This window comes from Ascaphus truei, chromosome 10 (genome assembly GCF_040206685.1).
Source record: "Ascaphus truei isolate aAscTru1 chromosome 10, aAscTru1.hap1, whole genome shotgun sequence".
NCBI classification, from domain to species: Eukaryota; Metazoa; Chordata; class Amphibia; order Anura; family Ascaphidae; genus Ascaphus; species Ascaphus truei.
The window spans coordinates 64,554,551-64,572,939 of record NC_134492.1 but is presented as its reverse complement, the minus strand read 5'-3'; the positions used below and the strand labels follow the sequence as shown (position 1 = coordinate 64,572,939).

Below are 18,389 nucleotides of genomic sequence, written 5' to 3'. Positions count from 1 at the left end.
AAGACTTTCCTCCTAATTGCTAACGAGATTGGTCCCTATTTGTGGTGGCTCTTAATTAAGAAAACACCTGTTTCCCTTCTTGGCAAATGAGCTGTGAGTGGATTTCTGCTGCTAATCGCATTCGTCTCCGTGGCGTCCTGGTACAAACAGGATCGCTGCGCATGTTATCTCGCGTCAGGATTGTAGCGCTGGCACAATGTTTCGCTGGCGCGTGGCGCAATGTGATGCTGGCGTGTGGCACAATGTGACGCTGGAGTGTGGCGCAGTGTGTGATGCTGGCACGTGGCAGTGTGGAGTATGGCGCGTGGCACAATGTGAATCTGGCGCATGGCACAATGTGGCGCAGGGTGTGTGATGCTGGCACGTGGCAGAGTGTGGCTCAAGTGTGTGGCTGATTAAGTCGCGGGGCACAATGTGGTGCTGGCGCGTGGCAGTGTGGTGCCGACACGCAGCACACGCCATTGGTTATACAACTTGCTGCGTATGACACGCACATTGAAATGGCGTGTGACGCAGCACGTGGCGTTCCTGCGGGATGTAAATGAGGAGAGAATGATGGGCGCTTAACGTGTGGAACGGCTGTGGGAAACTGGCCACTATTACTGTCGCATGTTACGCTTAGTTTCAATTTTGTAGCAGTCCTGGTCGTGTGAAAACATTCCAGTTTCTGAATGTATATATGGCTGCGGTCCCAGTCACTGCCTCGGCGTGCGCTGTGCGTGTAAGCACCGCCCCTCAATGGGGCTGGGCCCAGTACGCACCTTCCCGCTGAAGGTGCAGCCGCGCCGTACTGCCAGGTTTTTTAAACTCAGTGAAATTGAGTTTAGAACGCCGGCGGTTCACCCAATGAGGGCGACCCAGCCGCGTGGTCATGGCCACGCCCCCACAAAACCCCCACCACGCCCCCTCCCGTCACAATCTCCCTCTCTCCCTGGAAGACCGCAGATCGTGGTTAGCGCTGTGCACGCGTCCCCCCCCCCCTTCCCCTCGCGGGGTGCGCGTGCCACAGTGCTGACTGGGACCGCAGCCTAACCGACTATCCGCGCTGCATCACACGCCCTCCTACTGTCTCTGTACGGTCTCCCCACTTACCCCTTAGATTGTAAGCTCTTCGGGGCAGGGGCTCCTGGTCCTAGTGTTACGTTTATCTCTGAAGCACTTCTTCCCAGTGTGTGTTATATTATTATGTCCTGTGTGTTACTGCTATGAACATGGATGGCGCTATATACATACATATAGTACATACATACATACATATAGTACATGCACACATATAGTACATACATACACATAGTACATGCATACATATAGTACATATGTATTTTATTTGTACATACATACATATAGTACATACATACACATAGTACATGCATACATATAGTACATATGTATTTTATTTGTACATACATACATATAGTACATACATACATATAGGGCATGCATTCACACATATATATAGTACATGCATACATATAGTACATGCACACATATAGTACATACATACACATAGTACATGCATACATATAGTACATATATACATATATATCTTTTCTCTCTACACACTCTCTCTAGGTGACCTAATCACATCTTTTGGGTTTAAATATCACCTCTATGCTGACGACACACAAATTTACCTTTCAACCCCTGACCTTACACCTGCTATACAGACCAAAGTTTCTGAATGCCTCTCTGGAATATCATCCTGGATGGCCATCCGCCGACTGAAACTTAACATGGCAAAAACAGAGCTCCTTATACTACCTCCCAAACCTGGCCCTACTACATCCTTCCACATTGCTATTGGAAATACGATCATTCACCCAGTAGCCCAAGCACGCTGCCTAGGGGTCACACTTGATTCCTCTCTCTCATTCTCCTCTCATATTCAAAACGTTTCTAAAACTTGTCGCTTTTTCCTCCGCAATATCACAAAGATACGCCCTTTCCTCTGTTACTCAACTGCTAAAACTCTGACTCAGGTCCTCATTCTCTCACGTCTCGATTACTGCAACCTCCTGCTGTCCGGCCTTCCTACCTCTCACCTGTCTCCCCTACAATCTATCCTAAACACTGCTGCCAGAATCACTCTACTCTTTCCTAAATCTGTCTCAGCGTCTCCCCTGCTGAAATCCCTCTCCTGGCTTCCGATTAAATCGCGTATCTCACACTCAATTCTACTGCTCACTTTTAAAGCTTTACATTCTTCTGCCCCTCATTACATCTCAGCCCTAATTTCTCGCTATGCACCATCACGACTCTTGCGTTCTTCTCAAGGATGTCTTCTTTCTACCCCCTTTGTATCTAAAGCTCTCTCCCGCCTTAAACCTTTCTCACTTTCTGCCCCACACCTCTGGAATGCTCTTCCCCTCAATACCCGACTAGCCCCCTCGCTATCCACCTTTAAGACCCACCTTAAGACACATCTGCTTAAAGAAGCATATGAGTAGCACTGGATAATCATGGACACATGACACAAGCTTGGCCTCCTGCAGACGCACTTACTAGTATTCCCTCCTACTGTCTCTGTACGTTCTCCCTACCTACCAATTAGATTGTAAGCTCCTCGGAGCAGGGACTCCTTCCTTAATGTTACTTTTACAGTATGTTTGAAGCACTTATTCACATGATGTGTTATTTATATTTGTTATTTGTTATTTATATGACATGTATTACTACTGTGAAGCGCTATGTACATTTTATGGCGCTATACAAATAAAGACATACATACATACATATAGTGCATGCATACACACATACATATAGTACATGCATGCATATAGTACATGCACACGTATAGTACATGCATACATGTCACAGGAGACCAGGACTAATACCAGGGATCAATATCGCCAAGCAGAACACGAGAGTTTATAAAATTAATTTATTGGAAAAACTATACACAACTATACAAAAGACACAAACATCACACATACCCAACTGGGGAGTACCCTGTCTGACCTACTTGCAGAGATTTTCCCTGTTCTCTCTTTGCCCAGTGCCTACAGGATTGAATTGGACACTGCAGTTTCTCCCTGTCACAGCCACACCTCTGTAACTCTCTGCAGGCTCTGTCTGCTAGGGGTCTCCCTCCCTGTCTGCTAGGGGTCTCCCTCCCTGTCTGCTAGGGGTCTCCCTCCCTGTCTGCTAGGGGTCTCCCCGTCTCCCCCCCTGCCTGCTAGGGGTCTCCCGCCACCTTTTTATACACATAAACCATAATATTGCAACACTCAGGGCCAGGAGCTGCCTACATGCCCGGCCCTGATTGGTGGGTAGGAAGGTTCTGCCTACATGCCCGGCCCTGATTGGTGGGTAGAACTGCAACATAACATTTGTAACAATTCTACTGCAAACATTAACCCCTGATTCCTGAGGTGCTGGAACCAAGCAAAGACATACATATATACATAACATATAATACAATACCAATGTATTACTGACACGTAGGGGTAATGGCAGACTTAACCTTTATTAACAGCAGCCATAATTCCCCCTACCGTCACACCTCCCCCCTTAAGTGGAGAGCTCTGGGGTAGCGACCCCAACGGGTTCATCCCCAAGCGTGACCCGTGAAGGTCAGAGCTAAGCCGGGCCGGGATCGCCCTGCCGGGAATGTCCATCGGCATTGCCGTGCTCACTCCCTTTTTTGTGCTGTACGGTAAAGTCATATTTTGTATTATCTGTGTTTTTGTATTATTGTATACCATACTGTGTGAAGATTGTATTTCATGATATGATATATTAATCTTGTTGTAGTAATCTTGTAACAAGCTGCTACGACGGCTAAGAGCATGCAATGATCACAATAGCACTTTAGTTAATTAGCCAGACACCCATTTAGGAATAATTATCCTATCAGGGCTTAGATCTGGCCAACCAGTTTTGCTTAAATAGCACTTTATGGCACCAAAGCTCCATTACCCCTGAGGAAGTGACGTCAGGAGTCACGAAACGCGCGTAGGGTGGAGCTTAGTTGCACGCATTGCCACGTGCTAGTACCAGCGGAGGAGGTTGCTGTGGACGGTGACGTCATCTGAGGTGGACCTGGCGCTCTGAATTGCGGCCGCGAGGAAGAGGTACACGTGGGATCCAGCCTCCATACACACCACGGTTCAGCCCCTCATGCTTGCGGACGGCACGTTGTAATTCGTGTAGTAAGATCATCTAGCATGTGAGTGCATTGACTGTTGATCTTTTTAGTGTTTTTATTAAATTGTACTGTACTACACTATTGGCATTTATCTTTTGTATACCACTGGGCTTATTGGCTGTTTGTGGAGCGGGAGCACTGCATTTGGAGAATCCAAGTCAACCCTGCGAGAGACGCATACCTCCGGTTTAAAGATACCTTTCAAAGCCTGTCTTCATCTATTTAGATGTAAGTACCTAGCAGCCGTGTGGATGAGGTTTCGATATACATAGGGTACTGCGCAATGGTCTCCTGTTCTCTCTGATTACAGATATCTGATTATCGGATGAGAAGCAAGAGGACAGACTGTGAAAATCTATGAACTGTTCCTTCAAGAACCAGGACTAATATATCAGGTTCACGCACTTGATAGTGCGCCAAGGACTTTGTTCTCTGTACTAACACATATTCTTGGAGGGTCAGACTCCACCGAAGAGCTTGGTGTTATCCCCTGACATCCGCTGTAACTAGCTCAGGGGATTGTGGCCAGTAATGACCGTAAACGGGCAGCCATACACATATGGTTGAAGCTTCCGGAGGGCCCATACTATAGCCAGGCACTCTCTCAACCGTAGCATAAGCAGCCTCCTGATCTAATAACTTGCGGCTAAGGTACACGATTGGGTGTTCAAACCCATCGGCACCCACCTGACTCAGCACGGCACCAATGCTAAAGTTAGAGGCATCAGTTTGAATCAGGAACCGCTTCTCATACTCAGGAGCTGCTAGGATCGGAGGGCTTGCCAGGGCAGCCTTGAGAGCTGAGAAGGCACCCTCACACTCTGGTGACCAGGTTACCGTGCGAGGGAGCCTCTTTTTAGTCAGATCAGTCAAGGGTTTGGCCACAGCACTGTAATGGGGTACAAATTTGCGGTAATACCCAGTGGTCCCCAAAAAGGCTAGCACCTGCTTCTTAGTTCTGGGAACCGGCCACCCCACAATGGATTCCACCTTGGCGGGCTCAGGTTTGAGATGACCCCCGCCTACCCTGTGCCCGAGATATACGACCTCTGCCATCCCTATCTGGCACTTAGCCAGCTTTAATGTTAGCCCGGCCTCCTGGATGCTATGCAGGCTAGTACTGCCACTACATGAGTAAGATGGTCAGCCCAGGAACTACTAAAGACCGCCAGGTCATCTAAGTACGCCCTAGCATACCCCTGCATTCCGTCTAGCAGGCGGTTGACCAGACGCTGGAAGGTAGCCGGTGCATTCTTCATCCCAAATGGCATGACGGAAAACTCATACAAGCCACTTGGGGTGATGAAGGCAGACTTCTCCCGCGCCTCCTGGGTCAATGGGATCTGCCAGTACCCCCATCTCTAACATCTCTTCAATCTCCTTCTCCATGCTCCGCTTTACCTCCACAGACACTCGGTAGGCGGACTTCCGAAGGGGCCTCTGATCACCAGTGTTGAACGGATGATTAGCGAGGTAAGTCCGCCCCGGCTTGTCCATGAACAGACTCCCATACCTTCCTAACAACTCTCGGCCCTGCTTCCTTTGGGAAGCCGTGAGCTGGGATCCTAGCCCCAAGTCCTCCACAGAGCCTCCATGCTTAGCCTCCCCAAGGAGATCGGGCAGAGCTCTGCTTGCCGCATCTCCCGATGGTGGGCTACACACCGCCATCACCACTGGTCCACTCGCATGATATTCTTTTAACATGTTGATGTGGTAGCTCCGATGTCTACCTAACTCCTGATCCAGAGCTACCACATAATTTGACTCGTTCACCCACCGGATTACCGGATACGGGCCGGAGCAGGCAGCTAGGAGTTTATTCTGGCGAGTTGCCTTCAGAACAAGCACCTGCTGCCCCGGGATGAACTCTCTGCTACGGGCATTTCTATCATACCAGCGCTTCTGCCTGGTCTGAGCCCCCTTGAGGTTAGATAGATAGTTAGATAGTAGATGAGGTTGAAAAAAAACGTACGTCCATCAAGTTCAACCTATGCTAAATTTAGACAACAGATACTTTATCCTATATCTATACTTACTTATTGATCCAGAGGAACGCAAACAAAAACCCCCAGAGTCATATCATCCAAGGATATCTCATAAGGGGAAAAATAAATTCCTTCCTGACTCCAAGAATTGGCAATCGGATTAATCCCTGGATCAACATCCTTCCCATGTATACTTATTTGGTATATCCCCGTATACCTTTCCTTTCTAAAAAGACCTTTGGAGCAGCTCACTCATGAACTGGGCTCCCTGCTCAGTCAGGATCTCACTAGGGAAACAAACCCTAGTAAAAATATTTATCAGTGCCTCGGCCACCCTCCGAGTGTCAATGGAGGAAAGAGCCACCGCCTCCGGGTACGTGGTCGCAAAGTCTACGACTGTTAAAATATATCTTGTCCCTGACCTACTGGGAATCATTAGAGGCCTGATGATGTCTACCACTACCCGCTGAAATGGTTCCCCTATCACCGGTAGCGGCCTCATGGGGGCCTTCGCCTGATCGCCTTGCCTCCCCACTCGCTTGCAGGCATCACAGGTGCGGCAGAACGCCGATGCCTCCCGTGACACCACCGCCAAGAAGAAACTCTGGGTCAGCCTGGCTCTCGTACGGGTAACCCCCTGATGCCCGGCCAGCGGGATCGCATGCGCTAAGTGCAACAACTGTGTGCGGTACTTAGTAGGTACCTACACCAACTGACATGGTCTGTCCGGAGCTGCCGGGGTTTTTTCCCAGTATAAGAGTCCATGACGCCACAGGATCTGCTTGGATCCGGACTCGGAGGACGGTTCAGCAGCACACTGCCTCATGCCCTCCAAGCTCAGGTCCGCCCGTACGGCATCCCGGAACATCTGGCACTGCTCCAGCCCACTGGCGCTAGTCACACAGTCAGGGATATCAGTCTCAGTCAAGGCAGGCTCCGCTCGACTTACCCGGTCAACCTTCTCCGGAACATTATTGAGGAACCAACCAGGAGAGGGGCAGTTCTGGATTTGGTCATATCAAACAATGTAGAAGTAATAACAAATATTCAAGTCCTGGAGCATTTGGGTAACAGTGATCATAACATGGTCTCATTTAAAATAAATTATCAAAAAACAGATTACTTGGGTTCAACAAAGACTTTAAACTTTAGAAAGGCAGATTTTAATAAACTGAGGTCTAATCTAGTAGTAATTCACTGGGATGATGTTTTTGCAGGGAAAAATGTAGAAGATAAGTGGACAGTCTTTAAAACATTGTTAGAAAAGCACACTTATCAGGGTATACCCTTGGGTAATAAGTATAAAAGAAATAAGTCAAAACCAATGTGGCTAAATAAACAGGTAGGGGAGGAAATGGACAAGAAGAGGAAGGCGTTTAGATTCTTTAAGTCAGAAGGGACAGAGACATCGTATCAGAATTATAAGGAATGTAACAAAAATTGCAAAAGGGCAATTAAATTAGCAAAAATGGATAATGAAAAAAGGATTGCAATAGAAAGTAAGGTCAACCCTAAAAAGTTCTTTAAGTACCTTAATAACAAAAAAAAGAGAAAAGAAAATATAGGACCCTTTCAGTGTGAGATGGGTAGCCAGATTATTGGAGATAAGGAAAAAGCAGAGGTATTAAACAAATTCTTTGCCTCTGTGTTTACCAGGGAAGAATCAAGTTCAATAGTAGTGCCACAGGAGGAAGCCACAACCTCCATATTAATGAACAATTGGTTAACTGAGGAAGAAGTTCATAAGCGACTTGAAAAAATTAAAGTAAATAAGGCACCTGGCCCCGATGGCATACATCCAAGAGTTCTCAAGGAGTTAAGCTCAGTAATAGCAAAACCATTATATTTAATTTTCAAGGACTCCATTTCCTCAGGCTCAGTACCACAAGATTGGCATAAAGCAGATGTGGTGCCTATATTTAAAAAGGGAGCTAGATCACACCCGGGGAATTACAGACCTGTAAGCCTGACTTCAATAGTAGGGAAACTACTTGAAGGTTTAATACAGGATAATATTCAGGAATACCTAATGGAAAACAAAATTATTAGTAATGGTCAGCATGGATTTATGAAGGATAGATCTTGCCAAACTAACCTTATTTGTTTCTTTGAGGAGGTATGTAGGAATTTAGACCAGGGTAATGCAGTTGATGTGGTCTACTTAGATTTTGCAAAGGCTTTTGATACGGTTTCACACAAGAGGTTGGTGTACAAAATAAAGAAAGTTGGACTCAGTAATAATATATGCACCTGGATTGAAAACTGGTTACAGGACAGACAACAGAGGGTTGTCATAAATGGAACTTTTTCAGGTTGGGCTAAAGTCGTGAGTGGAGTACCTCAGGGATCGGTACTGGGACCCCTGCTTTTTAACTTGTTTATTAATGACCTTGAGGTTGGGATCGAGAGCAAAGTCTCCATCTTTGCTGATGATACTAAATTGTGTAAGGTAATAGAATCAGAGCAGGATGTAATTTCTCTTCAGAAGGACTTGGAGAGACTGGAAACGTGGGAAGGTAAATGGCAAATGAGGTTTAATACAGATAAATGTAAGGTTATGCATTTGGGATGCAAGAATAAAAAGGCGACTTACAAATTAAATGGAGATATATTGGGGGAATCATTGATGGAGAAGGATTTAGGAGTGCTTGTAGACAGCAGGCTTAGCAATAGTGCCCAATGTCATGCAGTAGCTGCAAAGGCAAACAAGATCTTATCTTGCATCAAACGGGCAATGGATGGAAGGGAAGTAAACATAATTATGCCCCTTTACAAAGCATTAGTAAGACCACACCTTGAATATGGAGTACAATTTTGGGCACCAATCCTAAGAAAAGACATTATGGAACTAGAGAGAGTGCAGAGAAGAGCCACCAAATTAATAAAGGGGATGGACATTCTAACTTATGAGGAGAGGCTAGCTAAATTAGATTTATTTACATTAGAAAAGAGGCGTCTAAGAGGGGATCTGATAACTATATACAAATATATTCAGGGACAATACAAGGAGCTTTCAAAAGAACTATTCATCCCACGGGCAGTACAAAGGACTTGGGGCCATCCCTTAAGGTTGGAGGAAAGGAAATTTCACCAGCAACAAAGGAAAGGGTTCTTTACCGTAAGGGCAGTTAAAATGTGGAATTCATTACCCATGGAGACTGTGATGGCAGATACAATAGATTTGTTCAAAAAAAGGTTGGACATCTTTTTAGATGGGAAAGGTATACAGGGATATACCAAATAAGTATACATGGGAAGGATGTTGATCCAGGGATTAATCCGATTGCCAATTCTTGGAGTGAGGAAGGAATTAATTTTTCCCCTTAATGGGGTTTTTTGTTTTCCTTCCTCTGGATCAATAAGTAAGTATAGATATAGGATAAAGTATCTGTTGCCTAAATTTAGCATAGGTTGAACTTGATGGACATACGTCTTTTTTCAACCTAATCTACAATGTAACTATGTAACATCCACGACTGGGGGTTGCAAGGCCTGGGAAGTGATGGTTTCAGGATTGGGACCCTGAACCGCAGCTGAGTCCGGGATGGGACCACGGCGAACCTGGCTCTGAGTCACTGCAGCTACAGCTACGACATCGTCCTCCTCGTAGCTGCATCGGAGTCGACCCAAGTTATTTCCCAACAGTACAGGAGCATCTAAGCCGGGCAGACTGCCGACATCGCGGATGCCTTGGCCCGCATCCCAGTCCAAGAACACACGGGCCACTTGGAGGTATTTGCTGCCCCTATCCGCCAGAGTCACCCTCATCCCCTCCCCTAGTAGAAGATGCTCTGGCCCAACCATATCCGGCCGAACCAGAGTAACAGCAGCACCGGAATCCAGCATACCGGTGGTCATCCAGTCCCCAATGGTCACCGGTCGAAGGTGCTTGATACGGACATCCGTGGGACCAAGACCGACCATGGCAACCTGCGAAGCTGGTTCAACTGGAACAAAGGGGTAGGTCCGCCAGGAGCTTATGCTGGTTCGGGCGGCATCAGGCTGTTGGTTTAAGGGGCACGTGAACCGCCTCCGGAGATGAGGACGTCCGGCTACGAAGTCATCGGCTAGGGCCGCAGCTTGCCTCGCACTGGCCGGTTTGCGGTCGGTGACCCACTCGTATCTCAGGCAAGCATTTTAGCATGAACTGTTCTTTGACCATCAGGTCATGGAGTGCCTTAAAGATTGTTACCTCACACCCGGCAATCCATCTTTTAGGATGGAGCACTAGCCGGGACATGAACTGGAGGTGCGTGTCTTGGGACCCCTTGTTCAGGACGCTGAACTGGGTCCGATAGGTCTCTGGGATAATAGCATACCACGCCAGGAGAACCTCCTTCACAACTGGGTAGTCCCTTGCATCCTCCCGGTCCATCTCACGGTGGGCCACCGCTGCTTTGCTGCGCAGCTGATGGGCCAGTTATTTGACCCAGTCCTCCTCAGGTAGGTGGTGCATGTCACAATAGTTCTCAAAGGACCGCAGATATCCATCAATGTCATCCGTGTCCTCGCAAAACACAGCAAAGCTGCTATACTTGATTTGTGGTGCCCGACTGCCACGGGACCTCCGACTTCCTACTGATGATTGGGTTGGTGCGTGATCTGTCAGGAGCTGGAGCAGGGCGACTCGCTCAGCAGCGTTGGCCTCGCTGCCTAGGTCATCCAGCGCACGCCGGATGTATGCTGGCCTGCCCACCTCCACTGCAGGCGGCTCCGTCGAATCCTCCTCTGACTCTTCACCGGAGTTGGCTGGTGATTCTTGAAGTCCGGCGGGTCCCGGAACTGCCTCAGGGCTGGCCGGTGCTTGAGCTCTAACCCCCGAGTGCTGCTCCTCATACACTAGCAAGTTGGCAATCAGCTGCGTCTTGTTGCGGTTTCCGGTAGGTATTCCGCACTCCTCACACTGGAGAATGATCCGGTCCTTGGTCCAGGACCGATACTTGACTGGCTTCCTTGTTGTCTTGTCTGTACGTTGGCTAAACTACAGGGACTGGTACGGGTGTGTGTCTGAGTATTGTACAGTTGTAACTTTGAGTTCTGTGGTCTTCAAAATGGAGACCTCACTCAGGACAGACATTCCCTAAAGAATAGCCTGTCACAGGAGACCAGGACTAATACCAGGGATCAATATCGCCAGACAGAACACAAGAGTTTATAAAATTAATTTATTGGAAAAACATGTCCACAACTATACAAAAGACACAAACATCACACATACCCAACTGGGGGATACCCGGCCTAACTAGTCGCAGGGACCTATTTGCAGAGATTTCCCCAGTTCTCTCTTTGCCTACAGGACTGGTTTTCAGGCCTGAGACCAGCACTGGATTGGACACTGCAGTTTCTCTCTGTCACAGCAACACCTCTGTAACTCTGCAGGCTCTGTCTGCTAGGGGTCTCCCACCCTGTCTGCTAGGGGTCTCCCCCCTGTCTGCTAGGGGTCTCCCCCCCTGTCTGCTAGGGGTCTCCCTCCCTGTCTGCTAGGGGTCTCCCTCCCTGCCTGCTAGGGGTCTCCCTCCCTGTCTGCTAGGGGTCTCCCTCCCTGTCTGCTAGGGGTCTCCCCCCCTGTCTGCTAGGGGTCTCCCTCCCTGTCTGCTAGGGGTCTCCCTCCCTGTCTGCTAGGGGTCTCCCTCCCCACCTTTTTATACACTTAAACCATAATATTGCAACTCTCAGGGACAGGAGCTGCCTACATGCCCGGCCCTGATTGGTGGGTAGGAAGGAACTGCCTACATGCCCGGCCCTGATTGGTGGGTAGGAAGGTTCTGCCTACATGCCCGGCCCTGATTGGTGGGTAGAACTGCAACATAACATTTGTAACAATTCTACTGCAAACATATTAACCCCTGATTCCTGAGGTGCTGGAACCAAGCAAAGACATACATATATACATAACATATAATACAATACCAATGTATTACTGACACGTAGGGGTAATGGCAGATTTAACCTTTATTAACAGCAGCCATAATTCCCCCTACGTCACAATCGGTATACTCAACGCCCAGAGAGGTAATACCGGTATACATATACAAGCCCAGAGAGGTAATACCGGTATACACATACAAGCCCAGAGAGGTAATACCGGTATACACATACACGCCCAGAGAGGTAATACCGGTATACACATACACGCCCAGAGAGGTAATACCAGTATATACATACACGTCCAGAGAGGTAATACCGGTATACACATACACGCCCAGAGAGGTAATACCAGTATATACATACACGCCCAGAGAGGTAATACCAGTATACACATACACGCCCAGAGAGGTAATACTGGTATACACATACACGCCCAGAGAGGTAATACCGGTATACACATACACGCCCAGAGAGGTAATACCAGTATATACATACACGTCCAGAGAGGTAATACCAGTATACACATACACGCCCAGAGAGGTAATACTGGTATACACATACACGCCCAGAGAGGTAATACTGGTATACACATACACGCCCAGAGAGGTAATACAGTCACAATACATATAGTACATACATATGTATAGTACATAAATACATATAGTACATGCATACCTAAAACAGGTTGCATGCCTGAGTGCTTTCATGTGATAATAACCCCATTGGATATCTTGCTCAGTGTCCCCGCGGCTCCACCTTGCCATGCCCCTGGGTCTAACATGCGTGTGTTTCTGTACATTTTTAGGGTACAATATGGTGCACTTGACCCCGCTCCAGGCGCTGGGGAAGTCTCGCTCATGTTACTCTCTGGCCGACCAGCTGCAGCTGAACCCCGAATTCTCCCGGCCGGGCAAGGTGTACGACTGGGGCGATGTAGGGAAACTGGTGGATAAAATGAAGAGAGAGTGGGGCATGCTGTGCATCACGGACGTGGTGTATAACCACACAGGTGAGACCATGAGAGGCGGGACGGGGTGTATAACCACCCAGGAGAGGCGGGGCGGGGTGTATAACCGCACAGGAGAGGTGGGACGGGGTGTATAACCACAGGAGAGGCGGGACGGGGGGTATAACCCCCCAGGAGAGGCGGGACGGGGTGTATAACCGCACAGGAAAGGCGGGACGGGGGGTATAACCCCCCAGGAGAGGCGGGACGGGGTGTATAACCGCACAGGAGAGGGGGGACGGGGTGTATAACCGCACAGGAGAGGCGGGACGGGGGGGTATAACCACAAGAGAGGCGGGACGGGGTGTATAACCGCACAGGAGAGGCGGGACGGGGTGTGTAACCGCACAGAAGAGGCGGGACGGGGTGTATAACCCCCCAGGAGAGGCGGGACGGGGTGTATAACCGCACAGGAGAGGGGGGACGGGGTGTATAACCGCACAGGAGAGGCGGGACGGGGTGTATAACCCCCCAGGAGAGGCGGGACGGGGTGTATAACCGCACAGGAGAGGGGGGACGGGGTGTATAACCGCACAGAAGAGGCGGGACGGGGTGTATAACCCCCCAGGAGAGGCGGGACGGGGTGTATAACCGCACAGAAGAGGCGGGACGGGGTGTATAACCGAACAGGAGAGGGGGGACGGGGTGTATAACCGCACAGGAGAGGCGGGACGGGGTGTATAACCCCCCAGGAGAGGCGGGACGGGGTGTATAACCGCACAGGAGAGGGGGGACGGGGTGTATAACCGCACAGGAGAGGGGGGACGGGGTGTATAACCGCACAGGAGAGGCGGGACGGGGTGTATAACCCCCCAGGAGAGGCGGGACGGGGTGTATAACCGCACAGGAGAGGCGGGACGGGGTGTATAACCGCACAGGAGAGGGGGGACGGGGTGTATAACCGCACAGGAGAGGCGGGACGGGGTGTATAACCCCCCAGGAGAGGCGGGACGGGGTGTATAACCGCACAGGAGAGGCGGGACGGGGTGTATAACCGCACAGGAGAGGCGGGACGGGGTGTATAACCGCCCAGGGGAGGCGGGACGGGGTGTATAACCGCACAGGGGAGGCGGGACGGGGTGTATAACCGCACAGGAGAGGCGGGACGGGGTGTATAACTGCACAGGAGAGGCGGGACGGGGTGTATAACCCCCCAGGAGAGGCGGGACGGGGTGTATAACCGCACAGGAGAGGCGGGACGGGGTGTATAACCGCACAGGAGAGGCGGGACGGGGTGTATAACCCCCCAGGAGAGGCGGGACGGGGTGTATAACCCCCCAGGAGAGGCGGGACGGGGTGTATAACCCCCCAGGAGAGACGGGACGGGGTGTATAACCGCACAGGAGAGACGGGACGGGGTGTATAACCGCACAGGAGAGGCGGGACGGGGTGTATAACCGCACAGGAGAGGCGGGACTGGGTGTATAACCGCACAGGAGAGGCGGGACGGGGTGTGTAACCGCACAGGAGAGGCGGGACGGGGTGTATAACCGCACAGGAGAGGCGGGACGGGGTGTATAACCGCACAGGAGAGGCGGGACGGGGTGTATAACCCCCCAGGAGAGGCGGGACGGGGTGTATAACCCCCCAGGAGAGGCGGGACGGGGTGTATAACCCCCCAGGAGAGGCGGGACGGGGTGTATAACCGCACAGGAGAGGGGGGACGGGGTGTATAACCCCCCAGGAGAGACGGGACGGGGTGTATAACCGCACAGGAGAGACGGGACGGGGTGTATAACCGCACAGGAGAGGCGGGACGGGGTGTATAACCGCACAGGAGAGGGGGGACGGGGTGTATAACCGCACAGGAGAGGCGGGACGGGGTGTGTAACCGCACAGGAGAGGCGGGACGGGGTGTATAACCGCACAGGAGAGGCGGGACGGGGTATATAACCCCCCAGGGGAGGCGGGACGGGGTGTATAACCGCACAGGAGAGGCGGGACGGGGTGTATAACCGCACAGGAGAGGCGGGACGGGGTATATAACCCCCCAGGGGAGGCGGGACGGGGTGTATAACCGCCCAGGAGAGGCGGGACGGGGTATATAACCGCACAGAAGAAGCGGGACGGGGTATATAACCGCACAGAAGAGGCGGGACGGGGTGTATAACCCCACAGGAGAGGCGGGACGGGGTGTATAACCGCACAGAAGAGGCGGACGGGGTGTATAACCCCCCAGGAGAGGCGGGACGGGGTGTATAACCCCCCTTGAGAGGCGGGACGGGGTGTATAACCCCCCAGGAGAGGCGGGACGGGGTGTATAACCGCACAGGAGAGGCGGGACGGGGTGTATAACCGCACAGGAGAGGGGGGACGGGGTGTATAACCGCACAGGAGAGGCGGGACGGGGTGTTTAACCGCACAGGAGAGGCGGGACGGGGTGTATAACCGCACAGAAGAGGCGGGACGGGGTGTATAACCGCACAGGAGAGGCGGGACGGGGTGTATAACCGCCCAGGAGAGGGGGGACGGGGTGTATAACCGCACAGGAGAGGCGGGACGGGGTGTATAACCGCACAGAAGAGGCGGGACGGGGTGTATAACCGCACAGGAGAGGCGGGACGGGGTGTATAACCGCCCAGGAGAGGCGGGACGGGGTGTATAACCGCACAGGAGAGGCGGGACAGGGTGTATAACCGCACAGGAGAGGCGGGACGGGGTGTATAACCGCACAGGAGAGGCGGGACGGGGTGTATAACCGCACAGGAGAGGCGGGACGGGGTGTATAACCGCACAGGAGAGACGGGACGGGGTGTATAACCGCACAGGAGAGGCGGGACGGGGTGTATAACCGCACAGGAGAGGCGGGACGGGGTGTATAACCGCACAGGAGAGGCGGGACGGGGTGTATAACCGCACAGGAGAGGCGGGATGCGGTGTATAACCGCACAGGACAGGCGAGACAGGGTGTATAACCGCACAGGAGAGGCGGGGCGGGGTGTATAACCGCACAGGAGAGGCGGGACGGGGTGTATAACCGCACAGGAGAGGCGGGACGGGGTGTATAACCCCCCAGGAGAGGCGAGACAGGGTGTATAACCGCACAGGAGAGGCGGGACGGGGTGTATAACCGCACAGGAGAGGCGGGACGGGGTGTATAACCCCCCAGGAGAGGCGGGGCGGGGTGTATAACCGCACAGGAGAGGCGGGACGGGGTGTATAACCGCACAGGAGAGGCGGGACGGGGTGTATAACCCCCCAGGAGAGGCGGGGCGGGGTGTATAACCGCACAGGAGAGGCGGGACGGGGTGTATAACCGCACAGGAGAGGCGGGACGGGGTGTATAACCCCCATGAGAGGCGGGACAGGGTGTATAACCGCACAGGAGAGGAGGGACGGGGTGTATAACCCCCCATGAGAGGCGGGACAGGGTGTATAACCGCACAGAAGAGGCGGGACGGGGTGTATAACCCCCATGAGAGGCGGGACAGGGTGTATAACCGCACAGGAGAGGAGGGACGGGGTGTATAACCGCACAGAAGAGGCGGGACGGGGTGTATAACCGCACAGAAGAGGCGGGACGGGGTGTTTAACCCCCCAGGAGAGGGGACGGGGTGTATAACCCCCCAGGAGAGACGGGACGGGGTGTGTAACCGCACAGGAGAGGCGGGACGGGGTGTATAACCGCACAGGAGAGGCGGGACGGGGTGTATAACCGCACAGGAGAGGCAGGACGGGGTGTATAATTTCACAGGAGAGGCGGAACGGGGTGTATAACCACACAGGAGAGGCAGGACGGGGTGTATAATTTCACAGGAGAGGCGGAACGGGGTGTATAACCACACAGGAGAGGCGGGACGGGGTGTATAACCACCCAGGTGACACAGGAGGCGGGACAGGGTGTATAACCACACGGGAGGGGGGGCGTGGTGTATAACCGCACAGGGGAGGCGGGACGGGGTGTATAACCGCACAGGAGAGGCGGGACGGGGTGTATAACCGCCCAGGAGAGGCGAGACGGGGTGTATAACCGCACAGGAGAGGCGGGACGGGGTGTATAACCGCACAGGGGAGGGGGGCGGGGTGTATAACCGCACAGGAGAGGCGGGACGGGGTGTATAACCGCACAGGGGAGGCGGGACGGGGTGTATAACCGCACAGGTGACACAGGAGGCGGGACGGGGTGTATAACCGCCCAGGAGAGGCGGGACGGGGTGTATAACCCCCCAGGATAGGCGGGACGGGGTGTATAACCGCCCAGGAGAGGCGGGACGGGGTGTATAACCCCCCGGGATAGGCGGGACGGGGTGTATAACCCCCCAGGATAGGCGGGACGGGGTGTATAACCGCCCAGGAGAGGCGGGACGGGGTGTATAGCCTCACAGGAGAGGCGGGACAGGGTGTATAACCACACAGGAGAGGCGGGACGGGGTGTATAACCGCACAGAAGAGGCGGGACGGGGTGTATAACCGCACAGGAGAGGCGGGACGGGGTGTATAACTGCACAGGAGAGGCGGGACGGGGTGTATAACCGCACAGGAGAGGCGGGACGGGGTGTATAACCGCACAGGAGAGACGGGACGGGGTGTATAACCGCACAGGAGAGGCGGGATGGGGTGTATAACCGCACAGGGGAGGGGGGGCGGGGTGTATAACCGCACAGGAGAGGGGGGGCGGGGTGTATAACCGCACAGGAGAGGGGGGGCGGGGTGTATAACCGCCCAGGAGAGGCGAGTCGGGGTGTATAACTGCACAGGAGAGGCGGGACGGGGTGTATAACCGCCCAGGAGATGCGAGACGGGGTGTATAACCGCACAGGAGAGACGGGACGGGGTGTATAACCGCCCAGGAGAGGCGGGACGGGGTGTATAACTGCACAGGAGAGGCGGGACGGGGTGTATAACCCCCAGGAGAGGCGGGACGGGGTGTATAACCGCACAGGAGAGGCGGGACGGGGTGTATAACCGCCCAGGAGAGGCGGGACGGGGTGTATAACCGCACAGGAGAGGGGGGACGGGGTGTATAACCGCACAGGAGAGGCGGGACGGGGTGTATAACCGCACAGGAGAGGCGGAACGGGGTGTATAACCGCACAGGAGAGGCGGGACGGGGTGTATAACCGCACAGGAGAGGCGGGACGGGGTGTTTAACCGCACAGGAGAGGCTGGACGGGGTGTATAACCGCACATGAGAGGCGGGACGGGGTGTATAACCCCCCAGGAGAGGCGGGACGGGGTGTATAACTGCACAGGAGAGGCGGGACGGGGTGTATAACCGCACAGGGGAGGCGGGACGTGGTGTATAACCGCACAGGAGAGGCGGGACGGGGTGTATAACTGCACAGGAGAGGCGGGACGGGGTGTATAACCGCACAGGAGAGGCGGGACGGGGGGTATAACCGCCCAGGGGAGGTGGGACGGGGGGTATAACCGCCCAGGGGAG

The 18,389-nt window shown here is 52.6% G+C and overlaps 1 protein-coding gene across 4 annotated transcripts in view; it reads left to right on the top strand.

Annotated features, from left to right (window-relative positions):
- The window catches only part of AGL (amylo-alpha-1,6-glucosidase and 4-alpha-glucanotransferase), a 340,722-nt gene that overhangs the window by 37,041 nt on the left and 285,292 nt on the right, over positions 1 to 18,389 (top strand). For all 4 annotated transcript variants that reach the window (XM_075617125.1, XM_075617126.1, XM_075617123.1 and 1 more), the window contains exon 5: positions 12,806 to 13,009. In XM_075617125.1, coding sequence (XP_075473240.1) covers positions 12,806 to 13,009 — 204 coding nt within the window. The remainder of the gene's footprint in view (positions 1 to 12,805; positions 13,010 to 18,389) is intronic.